The sequence below is a fragment of the Schistocerca serialis genome, chromosome 4 (assembly GCF_023864345.2).
Source record: "Schistocerca serialis cubense isolate TAMUIC-IGC-003099 chromosome 4, iqSchSeri2.2, whole genome shotgun sequence".
NCBI classification, from domain to species: Eukaryota; Metazoa; Arthropoda; class Insecta; order Orthoptera; family Acrididae; genus Schistocerca; species Schistocerca serialis.
The window spans coordinates 232,478,282-232,491,395 of record NC_064641.1 but is presented as its reverse complement, the minus strand read 5'-3'; the positions used below and the strand labels follow the sequence as shown (position 1 = coordinate 232,491,395).

The 13,114-nt window shown below is 46.9% G+C and overlaps 1 protein-coding gene across 1 annotated transcript in view; it reads right to left on the bottom strand.

The window, feature by feature from the left end:
• The window catches only part of LOC126474366 (UDP-glucosyltransferase 2-like), a 52,373-nt gene that overhangs the window by 13,862 nt on the left and 25,397 nt on the right, over positions 1–13,114 (bottom strand). Inside the window, exons 2-3 of the mRNA XM_050101833.1 lie at positions 12,817–12,998; positions 12,272–12,731 (exon numbers count right to left, since the gene is read on the bottom strand). Coding sequence (XP_049957790.1) covers positions 12,272–12,731; positions 12,817–12,998 — 642 coding nt within the window. The remainder of the gene's footprint in view (positions 1–12,271; positions 12,732–12,816; positions 12,999–13,114) is intronic.

Here is a 13,114-nt window from a genome sequence, read left to right as displayed (position 1 = left end):
CCCTCTGAGTCTCGTGGACGAATAGCGCGAGCTGGGTTTCACATGACCGTCTTTTTCGAAACCCATGCTGATTCCTACAGAGTATATTTCTTGTCTCCAGAAAAGTCATTATACTCGAACACAATACGTGTTCCAAAATTCTGTAACTGATCGGCGTTAGAGATATAGGTCTATAGTTCTGCACATGCCCTTTTCCAATCCTTTGGAACGCTACGCTCTTCTAGAGACCTACGGTACACCGCTGCAAGAAGGGGGGCAAGTTCCTTCGCGTACTCTGTGTAAAATTGAACTGGTATCCCATCAGGTCCAGAGGCCTTTCCTCTTTTGAGCGATTTTAATTGTTTCTCTATCCCTATACTGTGTAAATGCATTCACTCTACAGAGGAGATCGCTTAAAAAATACAAGGCGCGCTGAAAAATTCGTTGAATGGTCCCAAAGACTAACATCAGCGTCAGTTATAATGAGAGAAGTGTCAACAGGCGCTTCCTATGGCGAAAACTGCCGAAGTGAAGCAATGGTGCACCCTGCCACCAAATTAACGGAGTCAATATGAAAACTTGTGTCACTGCAAAATGGAGCAACCCGTTGGCATGAAATTTTGCTTCAACTTAGTGAACACTGTGACGTAGACTCATGGGATGTCAGTGCAAGTGTACGAATTTGAAGCAGTAACTAGGAAGTGTGTATTGCGTGATTTAAACTCTTTAGAGTCGGAAAGAGAGGCTTCATGGATGAGCCACTTTTGGGTCGACTGTCAACAAGAACAGTGCCAGACAACGTCGAGAGAGTGAAACGGATGCTTACGGAGGGTCGGCGACTGAGAATGACAACAGAAGAGTCGAAGATAAGCAGAGACGGTGTAAGAGGTATTGTTCAGAAATATTAAAAAAGGCGGAAGATCGGTGCCCGGTTTGTACCGCACACGCTGACAGACGAGAAGGAGCAAACACGGATGGAAACGTCTGGACATGTCATCGACATGTCTGGCCAGCATCATCACGTTTTGAAAACCATCATTACAGGATATGAGACCTGGTGCTACCAACACGATCCAGGGGCCCACCGACCGTCAGTGGTATGATGTTTATCATCTTTCGCGAACCAAAAAAAAGTCGGCTGGCAAAACCCAAGCTTCCGTCGATGATGATCGCCTTTTCCTACAGGAAGGGCTTCATCTCTCAGGAATTACTACCCGAGGACCAAATTGTCAACATGGAAGTTTATGACTGAGTTTTGAAACGGCTGCTGCAACGCATCCAGCGGATTCGGCCACAACTGTACCTGAGTAGACGGTGGAATTTCGTCGGCGATAACGCCCGTCCGCACATCGCTATCTATGTGCTCAACTTTGTCGCTCTGCGCAAGGTGATTGTTTTGCAACAGCCTCCTTGTCTTTCAGATTTGGCGCCGAGAGACTTCTTTTTGTTTCACTTTAATTTGACGCTGGTAGGCACAGACTTCGAAGACGTTGCGGACATCCAACAACGCGTGGCCGCAGCGATTTGAGCGATTCCACAACAAGCGTTTGCCAACGCCTTAACAAATGATATCAGAGGTGTGTTGTAGCTAATGGTGATTACCTGAAAGAACAAAACGCCGAAGAAGCCTCAAAAGGCCCAGCAGTATCGACCGACTGCAGCGTCATTTTCAGCCTAACAGGTGTCAATGGGTGCGGTTATGGAGGGCATGTGGTCAGCTCTCCACTCTCCCGTTCGTTGTCAATTTTTGTGACCGAAGCCGCTTGTGACGGTACGTCACATAAGTATTGACATTTTTAGCGGTTGTAAATCGTAGTTTACGTATTTTATGAATATAAAAATGTTCTTGTAACAACTGATATGCACCGATAGCAGCTTTATTCAATGTCTATGAAAATAAAAAAGGATCGAAAGAGACGCGATTGTACGGCCGAGGAGGAAGGACGTATTTTGTGGGAGACACACTGTTTTGTGTCGCTATACGGAAGGCAGCCATTGAGCGGCTACACATATTTTATGTAAGTTATTCATATTCATTGCCAAAACAAATTTGTTATTATTATTACAAAGTGAATTTTTTGTAATAGTTGCAACCTCAAATGCTCGCAGTGGCTAACTATTTTTAATAAGCATTTTTTTCAGTAATTTGCGCTGCGAGAAGCTCATCTTCCTATGCAGCCTCTGGTCGGCCATTACGCGCCCAAGTATTAATTTATTTTTCAGTGTTAACAGTAACTGTAAATGCGAGAGATTTCGTTATAAGAACCTTTTTAAATTGCAATCGATATTTAAATTACGTTAAAGTTCATGTTTTCAAACTATACAGATTCCATGAGTTCAGTAAGTTTCATCTTGGCCGCTCCACGGCAACAATCGAAATTCTCTCAGGCCTTGCTTTGCAATCAATAAATAGAAATTAACAAAATTACATTCAGTTCAGTTAACGGCAACTATATTTTAGTCATCACGTTCAAAATCTAAAGCTGTTACATGAATAACTGAGGCCCTTGAAGAACCCGTTTGATATTTACTTATGCATGTAAGTAAAAGTGGCTCTGAGCACTATGGGACTTAACATCTATGGTCATCAGTCCCCTAGAACTTAGAACTACTTAAACCTAACTAACCTAAGGACATTACACACATCCATGCCCGAGGCAGGATTCGAACCTGCGGCCGTAGCAGTCGCGCTGCTCCGGACTGAGCGCCTAGAACCGTTAGACCACCACGGCCGGCAGATTTCAACTAATCTCTAACAGTCTTAAGAGGCAGTGTTCAGGACTCTAGGAGAATACACTACTGGCCATTACAATTGCTACACCTCGAAGATGACGTACTACAGTCGCGAAATTTAAGTGACATGAAATAGATGCTGTGATATGCAAATGATTAGCTTTTCAAAGCATTCACACAAGGTTGGCGCCGGTGGTGACACCTACAACGTGCCGACATGAGGAAAGTTACCAACCGATTTCCCATACACAAACAGCAGTTGACCGGTGTTGCCTGCCGAAACGTTGTTGTGATGCCTCGTGTAAAGAGGTGAAATTCGTAACCATCATGTTTCCGACTTTGATAAACGTCGGATTGTAGCCTATCGCGATTGCGATTTATCGTATCACGACATTGCTGCTCGCGTTGCGAGATCCAATTACTGTTGGCAGAATATGGAATCGGTGGGTTCAGGAGGGTAATACGGAGCGCCGTGCTAGATCCCAACGTCCTCGTATCACTAGCAGTCAAGATGACAGGCATCTTATACGCAGGGCTGTAATGGATCGTGCAGCCACGTCTCGATCCCTGAGTCAACAGATGGGGACGTTTGCAAGACAACAACCATCTGCACGAACAGTTCGACGACGTTTGCAGCAGCATGGACTATCAGCTCGGAGACCATGGCTGCGGTTACCTTTGACGCTGCATCACAGACAGGAGCGCCACCGATGGTGTATTCAACGACGAACCTGGGTGCACGAATGCCAAAACGTCATTTTTTCGGACGAATCCAGGTTCTGTTTACAGCATCATGATGGTCGCATCCGTGTTTGGCGACATCGCGGTGAACGCACATTGGAAGCGTGTATTCGTCATCGCCACACTAACGTATCACCCGGCGTGATGGTATGGGGTGCCATTGGTTACACGTCTCAGTCACCTCTTGCTCGCATTGACGACACTTTGAACAGTGGACGTTACATTTCAGATGTGTTACAATCCGTGGCTCTACCCTACATTCGATCCCTACTAAACCCTACATTTCAGCAGGATAATGCACGACCGCAAGTTGCAGGTCCTGTACGGGCCTTTCTGGACACAGAAAATGTTCGACTGCTGCCCTGGCCAGCACATTTTCCAGATCTCTCACCAATTAAAAAGGTCTGGTCAATGGTGGCCGAGCAACTGGCTCGTCAGAACACGCCAGTCACTATATTTGATGAACTGTGATATGGTGTTGAAGCTGCATGGGCAGCTGTACCTGTACACGCCATCCAAGCTCTGTTTGACTCAATGCCCAGGCGTATCAAGGCCGTTATTACAACCAGAGGTGATTGTTCTGGGTACTGAATTCTCAGGATCTATGCACCCAAATAGCGTGAAAATGTAATGACATGTCAGTTCTAGTATAATATATTTGTCCAATGGATACCTGTTTATCATCTGCATTTCTTCTCGGTGAAGCAATTTTAATGGCCAGTAGTGTACTACAGCCGCACATTTATCGCTCCCATAGGGACAGTGAAGACAATATTATACGATCTGTATCACGTACAGAGGCATTTACGTAGTGAATTTCCCGCGCTCCACATCACAATATGTGGCACATAGGGGAGTGCTATCCACAAATGGTTCAAATGGCTCTGAGCGCTATGGGACTTAACATCTGTGGTCATCAGTCCCCTAGAACTTAGAACTACTTAAACCTAACTAACCTAAGGACATCACACAACACCCAGTCATCACGAGGCAGAGAAAATGCCTGACCCCGCCGGGAATCGAAACCGGGAACCCGGGCGCGGGAAGCGAGAACGCTACCGCACGACCACGAGCTGCGGACTGCCATCCACCACACGGTGTTTGTGTAGGAGCATAAGCTATCACTTTTGGGCTATAGACTACATATCTCCTTCTTTTCATGTGATACTTTCATTTAGATACGTATTATTGTCTTTTACTTCTTATTGTGATGTATTTTAGCATTTCATGGCGGTATATAAGAGAATTCAAAGCCCAACGCTATTCATAGCAATGCTTAATCCATATTTAACTATGAATGTTGTCGTTGTGCGTAGACGAAAACTGCAGAGGATTCTGCAGCCTTTTATTAAATAGTCACACCGGTTTTAGTCAGATCACCGAAGGAGAGTAACGTCTGGCGTGGATAGTAATTGTATGGTTAGCCGTATGGGTAAAGTACGTGCTGTTGGCTATTTTCCCTTTGCTTTTACGGCGAAGGTGAAATGGGATGGTGGCGTAAAATTCCTGACCACCAGACCTCAGGTCGATGTCCTGGATTATATTCTAAACCTTTCGATGTGTCGACAGTAGTGCCGACACAGTGTGATTTGAGGGGACCGCAATGCACGCTATAAACACACGAAGGATGGCGTGAGGTCTGAAACAGGATACTAAATGAATGCTATAAAGAAAAGTACGTAGCTTCTGGAATACTTAACTTTAATCCATCCTTGTTGTACATCGCTCTTGACGATACAAGTGAGACTCTTTAGGTACAAGCTATGTAAGGCTAATGGCGCCTTGCTAGGTCGTAGCCATAGACTTAGCTGAAGGCTATTCTAACTATCTGCTCGGCAAAGGAGCGAGGCTTCGTCAGTGTAGTCGCTAGCAAAGTCGTCCGTACAACTGGGGCGAGTGCTATTCCGTATCTCGAGACCTGCCTTGTGGTGGCGCTCGGTCTGCGATCACACAGTGGCGACACGCGGGTCCGACATGTACTAATGGACCGCGGCCGAATTAAAACTACCACCTAGCAAGTGTGGTGTCTGGCGGTGACACCACATTCCTCCCCCGCAAATCGGCGGACGGTCGTGTTATAAGGCTTCCGCCCGCCGTGGGAGGACCCCATGTTGACGTATGCGACGAGGTGGGGAGCCTAACAACAGGCGAGGCTGTGCCACCCTCACCCGGCCATTCGGTCCGAGGGGAGCTAGGAAACGCCTGAAAACCTACTCCAGGGTGCACGTCAACATGCGGTGAGACAGGAGGGGCCGAAGGGTCGACCTCCATTGCGTCGGGGTACCCGACGCGCGAAGACGCCATGTGGTCCGGAGCGGGCAAGAGTTCCGTGGCGGAGGACAGCTGGTCACGGGAAGCGATCGGCGGCGCGTGACCCAGGGAGGCGCTTGGCGGTTGCAGCGAAGCGTCCACTGCGGGCGGCGCCGGCGGGAGACCAAGCGGCGGCGGCGGCGGCGGCGGCGGCGGCGGCGGCGACGCGTCGCCATGGGGCAAAATGGAAGGCAGCGTCGGTAACACCTGGGGATGAGGCGAGCCAGTAGATGGGTCCCCAGGGCGCTGGCCGGCCGGCACCGTCGCTGAAAGCAGACGGGGAGCGGCTGAACCCGTGCGACGACAGAGGCGCAGCTGATTGAGATGCCGACGCACCTCACCAGAGGCCCCCAAAACCAAATACATCGCGCGGCCGAGGCAGCGAAGAATGCGCCCTGCGAGCCAACGCCGTGAACCGCGAAAGTTGCGATAGAACACAACGTCGCCTGGAGCAAAAGCAGGAGTCTGCCGCTGCACAGGAACCTGATGCGGCGGATGCAGCAAAGACATCAAGGTTCGATGAGGACGACTGTGGAGCAACTCAGCCGGCGAGCGACCATCTCGGGGCTGAGAGCGATACGAAGACAAAAAGAGCAACAACGCATCCTCCCGAGAATGCGACTCTTTCAACTTCAACATCTGTGACTTGAAAGTCCGGACCAGTCGTTCAGCGGCACCGTTTGACTGAGGCGAAAACGGCGCGGACGTCAGGTGTTGAATACCATTGGCCTTGCAGAATGACTGAAATTCTGCGGACATGAATTGTGGGCCATTGTCGGAAACAATAATCTGTGGAAGACCTTCAATGCAAAAAATTCCAGACAATGCTTGGATGGTGGCAGATGACGTCGTGGAAGACATCCGGACAACAAAAGGAAAATTACTAAAAGAATCGACCACAACCAACCATCGAGCATTCCAGAATGGACCAGCAAAATCGATGTGCAAGCGTTGCCAAGGGGAAGTGGCTTTCGGCCATGCAAAGAATTTCCGCGGCGGTGCGGATTGTTGTTCGGCACACGCCAGGCAAGAAGAGCACATATTCGTAATCGCAGCATCGATTCCGAACCAAGTACAGTGCTGACGAGCAAGTTGTTTCGTTCGCACTATACCCCAATGTCCTTGGTGGAGAAGCCGTAAGACAGAGGACTGTAACGAACGTGGGACCACGACTCTGGACTGATCATTATGAGAACGCAACAACAAAACACCACGTCGTACAAAAAGTCTCTCCTTATGAGCAAAAAATCGGCGAACCAACGGATCCTCGATCCGTGACTTTGACAAGGGCCATGGCGTAGCAACAAAACGCAAAACGGTAGCAAGGACAGGGTCAGCAGCTGTGGCTGTAGCTACACGACCAAAACCAATCAGAAACAAGTCGACCACGTCATCGGTTTCCGAATCAATGAACATGCAAGCAATTTCGGAAGAATCGAATGCTCTATCCTCAGCAACAGGCAAACGGGACAACGCATCAGCGTTTCCGTGCTTAGCAGTGGACCGATACAAGATATCGTAGCGGTACTGCAAGAGGAAAATAGATCAGCGAATAAATTTCTGCGCTGTAAGTGGAGGTACAGGCTTGTTCGGATGAAAAAGCGATGTCAAAGGTTTGTGGTCTGTGATGATGGTAAAGTGACGACCATACAAGAAATCATGAAGCTTTGTAACACCAAAGACGAGAGCCAAAGCTTCTTTCTCTATCTGCGAGTAATTTCTTTGCGTAGACGAGAGCAATTTGGACGCAAATGCAATAGGGCGATCATGCGATCCATCTTTGTGCGCAAGCACAGCACCGATCCCGAAATCCGATGCATCTACCATCAACAAAAGGGGTTTCTGGGGATCGAATGGCGTAAGGCAAGTATTAGAAAGCAACGCCGATTTCAACTGGCGAAAGGCGCGTTCGCATTCCGTCGTCCAGACGAACGGAACACCTTTACGGCGTAAGCGATGAAGCGGAGCTGAAATGGAAGAGGCATGCGGGATAAAGTTATGATAATAGTTAATTTTTCCCAACACACTCTGCAGCTGCTTCAAATTCTGCAGCGAAGGCAAGCCGTGTATGGCACGGAGGTGCTCTGGACTGGGATGTATTCCTTGTGCATTTATGACATGTCCCAGATACGGTAAGTCACGAGCAAAAAAAACGCATTTGTCCTTCTGCAAGCGAAGACCATTGTGTCGCAATACCTGAAATAACATTCTTAGATTTGCGAAATGTTCTTCTGCTGTCTTTCTGGAGATCACAATATCATCCAGATAGTTCGCAGCAGTAGGGACCGACGCACAAACAGTTTGTAAATATTGCTGAAACAATGCAGGGGCGGATGCACACCCGAATGGCAGTCTTTTGAATCGGCACAAACCAAGATGTGTGTTAACCACCAAGACGCGCTGGGATTCCTCGTCCACTGGTATTTGCAAGTACGCATCTGCTAGGTCCAACTTTGAAAAATATTGACCCGGGCACAGTTTATCAAAAAGATCTTCCGAGCGGGGTAAAGGATAAGTTCCAATCACTAATTGTGGATTCACTGTTGCCTTGAAGTCCACACAAAGTCTCAATTTTCCGGAAGGTTTCGGCAAAATTACTAAGGGTGAGGCCCAGAGAGAAGCTTGCACAAGTTCAATTACACCTTGTGATTCTAAATCGTGTAATGTTCTTACGATCTCATCACGCAATGCGTGAGGAACATTGCGCGCTCTGAAAAATTTCGGTTGCGCGTTGACTTTCAGTTCCAAATGTGCTTCATAGTTCTGAGCGCAACCTAAGCCCGGTGCAAAAATGTCTGCAAATTCTTCACACAGACGAGAAACACTGTCTGAAGGCACAGTCTGATTCACTGATAGGACCTGATGTACTACAGACATGTTAATCAACTGAAATAAATCTAAACCAAACAAGTTCACTGCAGTAGAAGAACGAAGAACGTAAAATGACACAAGTTTTGTTTGTCCCTTGTATGTTGCAAGAAGAGTGCACTGTCCTAACACAGGGATATGCTGTCCTGAATAACTAGTGAGCTGAACATTTGCGGCACGCAATGGAGGTTTGCCCAGTTGTTTGTACGTGTCGTAATTGATCAATGAAACTGCAGCTCCGGTATCGAGCTGGAATGGTATGACCATGCCATTAAAGTCCAAATCTACAAAAAGTTTATTGTCCTGCTGACGACAAGAGCGACTGTCTCGTGCAATTTGAACTGATACCGGTACAGCATCACTTGCTAATGGACGTGATTTCCAGCGACGTCGACGCACACATTTTGTGGGACAAACACAGTCACTGTGAGAGAAAGTGGCACTGGACGGACTGGAATTAACTACATGAATGTCCACGGGCGAAGTTCCACGAGCCTGAGTGTCCTTAGTTCGATTTCGGCGTGAAGCAAAGGGCCTGGAATAATTAAGAGCGTCTGATCTGAGCTTTTTCTGGCAAACACTTTGAACATGTCCTTTCTTATTACAGTAAAAACAAATAGCTTAGCGTGACGGGCAATTGTCACGCAAATGTCTAGTTGCACACCGCGGGCATGATTTCACTGCATTTGTATGCTTGCGCGGCACACGTGGAGAGCTAGGCGGTAGCTGCGCGGACGAGCGCGAGGGCTGTTTATCGTTCCGTGCAGCGCGCCCGGCGGCCCGGTTAATGTGACACACGGCTGGCGAAGTTGCAAATGATTCCTCTGCAAAGTCAAGTGTGTCTTGTCTATCTAATATGTCTATCACTTGTTGAAGGGAGGGATTAACTAGTTTCAAAATCTGTTCCCGTATACAAACATCAGAAACGTTCTGTGCAATTGCATCACGGACCATAGTATCTGAATAAGGGAGTCCACATTCACACTCAAAAGCACAATCCCTTGTAAGGCCTTGCAAAGTTGCAACTCACTCCCGATTAGTTTGACCGGCCGTACGTTTTGTACGAAACAACGTATACCGTTTTGCAACTACATTAACTGTTTCCTTGAAATAGGCCTCTAAAGCAGACAAAATTTCTTCGTAGTACAGAGTTGCTACGTCGCGTCGGGGAAATAATTTCACTATCACATGGTACGTTTGCACCCCTACACACGACAATAAGTGAGGCTGCCGCTCGTTACCTTGAATTCTGTAGGCGGCGAGATGAAATCCAAATTGGCGTGACCACTCCGTCCATGTTTCCTTAGCTGGGTCAAATGGCCGGAACGGGGGTGCAACAGCATGTTGTGGCTGCGGTAGCAGTGAAGCGGCGGCCGGCGCATCGTTTTGCATTGTACGTTGACCCTGGACGAGCTGTCCAAGGGCATCCAATAACGCCTGCGTCTGCCCGATTCTGCAAGCGATAAAATTCGGACAGTACATCTGGAGAAGCCATGACACAAGTAAATGTAAGCAAGTAGAAAGAACAAGACCCTTTTTTGACTCGTCGCCATATGATGTGTCGACAGAAGTGCCGACACAGTGTGATTTGACGGGACGGCAATGCACGCTATAAACACTCGAAGGATGGCGTGAGGTCTGAAACAGGATACGTAATGAATGCTATAAAGAAAAGTACGTGGCTTCTGGAATACTTAACTTTAATCCATCCTTGTTGTACATCGCTCTTGACGATACAAGTGAGACTCTTTAGGTACAAGCTATGTAAGGCTAATGGCGCCTTGCTAGGTCGTAGCCACGGACTTAGCTGAAGGCTATTCTAACTATCTGCTCGGCAAAGGAGCGAGGCTTCGTCAGTGTAGTCGCTAGCAAAGTCGTCCGTACAACTGGGGCGAGTGCTATTCCGTATCTCGAGACCTGCCTTGTGGTGGCGCTCGGTCTGCGATCACACAGTGGCGACACGCGGGTCCGACATGTACTAATGGACCGCGGCCTATTTAAAACCACCACCTAGCAAGTGTGGTGTCTGGCGGTGACACCACACCTTTCCGCAGCGTCTCGTGTAGTGTAGGCATCTGATACTGTCGATGGTGAGCCGTCCGGCGAAAGGTGGCGCTAAGCTCTGCGCCCCCTTGGTGCTATTCGAAAGGAGTAGGCTGTGTGTCGGTACTGGATTTCACTTCTCCCATCTCTCATCACCATTCACTACAGTCATGACCCCACGATTCACACACACACAATTCTCATACTTCGCGAAGGCATGGCGCCATCGTGGGCAAACTGCAGAAAAACCTAGACGGCTGAACCTGCCCTTCCCGAATCTCCCAACCAACAGCGCCTAAGTAGTGTATTCGCTCACTGCTCGTTGAAAGAGATGAAATTTCAGGAGGTAGAATGAAAACCTGGGGATACTGAGGCAGGTACAAACACACAGAATAAGTGGTGCGCTGCAATACAGGAGTTTTTTGTACTTACAGATTCGCTTCTTACGTCGTTTTTCTAAATATTTGGTTTCATCGTTCTGACTCAGTAACTCGGAAAAATTTGTTACCTTTTCTCCCTACAAAAGCAACACTTCATTTAGCTAACAAAATCAGGTTCTAGACTTCTGTAATCCAATACGTGCATGAAAATAAGAGTAGATGACTATCTTCTTAATCATAACAGCAGTCGTTCCCCGCTTACAGATGGATTTCTGCCCAGTCATTGCTTCGGAAAGAAAGTCACCGGGTAAAACTGAGACAGAAACTAGCAGGACTGCCAGCATTTGAACTCAAAATAAACTGTCGCCCCCATCATCCCCCCCCCCCCCCCCCCCCCCGCCCAATCATGAATCATGTTACATTCCTTAACACCTTTCGGGACAATACGACAGAAGGTATGTGACTGGCCAATGCAAAACTTCAGGGGAGTCTATGAAAGACGACATACAGATCCGACCCAGGTTTCTGATGTTTTTCATTGGTTTAGAAGCCCCCAAAATGTTCTTAATCGTTTTTCAATTGGGTGATGTAGGAAACCTGTCAAAAATTTCCTTCAAAATTAGACTCCTGCTCAGCTCCGCAGAAGAGCTGAATTTCGCATAGAAAGTCTGAATTATCATGTAAAAGCGACTTTGCTGTAGAAAATATTCTAATGTTGCAGTTCCTATCTGACAATTTCTTAAAACTAGAGTATCCATGACGACGTTTACTTCTTGCCTTCTCTTACAATACCACCGTTGATTATACACATGTGTGCTAGTAGCTCTTCTGGAATCTGTCTGGCACTCTTCTCAAACTTGTCAGTCTCTACAAACATGCAGACATCGGTGGCTATTAATTCTCGTTGTCATTTTCTTCTGACAGAAATCATTTGTATGTACGCATTTACATGCGCAACCTAACGTCGCACGTAGTGTATTCAGTGACATGTATGGCAATTTTTGACCAATCCGCATATGATATATTTATTAGGTATTTCAGTGCACAGTCAGACGGTATTGGAAATGCGTCGTGTCCACAGTTGTGTGTAATGGATCAAGAAATGTTCAGTTACTCATAAAGAGTGGAGGATATTCTTACAAGGAAGAGTTTTACACTAATAATTTAAAAATGAAATTATTCTTCTGGGCTAACACACAGTAAATGTTACTACTTACCCGAGGAAGTGGCTTCCGTTGTTTCTCTAGATGTAGTCCCGTCACCTCAATGATATTAGGCAACAGTGGCCGTGGGTAATTCACGCTGAAGTGGTTGTTGACAATAAGAAGGCTGAAGTTTCTGTCAATTTCTTCCACAGGGGGGTGATCAGGGCCAAAATATTTCCTAATCAGTTCATTTTGCGATGGCATTGTTACGTAGTTCCATATGTAAAATATTCGAGCCATAAAATAGGCATTATATAGTCTTTCCCAGAAAGACATGTGGTCTGTGTAGCCAACCAGCAGATCGGGACAGTATGCTGGGTTGTTGGGATTTCCGTAAGAAGCGAGAACTGGAGTAGGAGCGGCCAGAGACACGTAGCCAATTGTTGGTGGGGATCCCAACTGGTGAATCAAGCCATAATAGCAATAATATACTAACTGCTCCAGAATAACTACGTCGAAAGACGGCTGGGACCTGCAAACAAAAGTAAGACATCAAAACATCTTAGTATTAAGCATTTTAGAATGTAAAACATATCGCTCAATTCAAACATAATTACCGGAGAAAATCCTTCATCTGTTGGGATTCTAACTGGATCTCACACGTCGCCTTTCCTGAAGGAGACCATCTTTCTATGAATCCAACTGGACTTCGGTCTGACATCGAAGTAAAGTCAAATGTTTTTCTCCAATAGCCGTATGTCATCGATACATCAATTTCTGTAAAATTCTGGATGTTTTTCTGTAGGAAAAAATGTATTTCAGTAGATACGTGCCACAAATATATTACATGTTCAATAACGAACTACACAATGGTGTCCAACTTCTAAGTGTCGGCGTGAAAAAGGAAAACTGAAT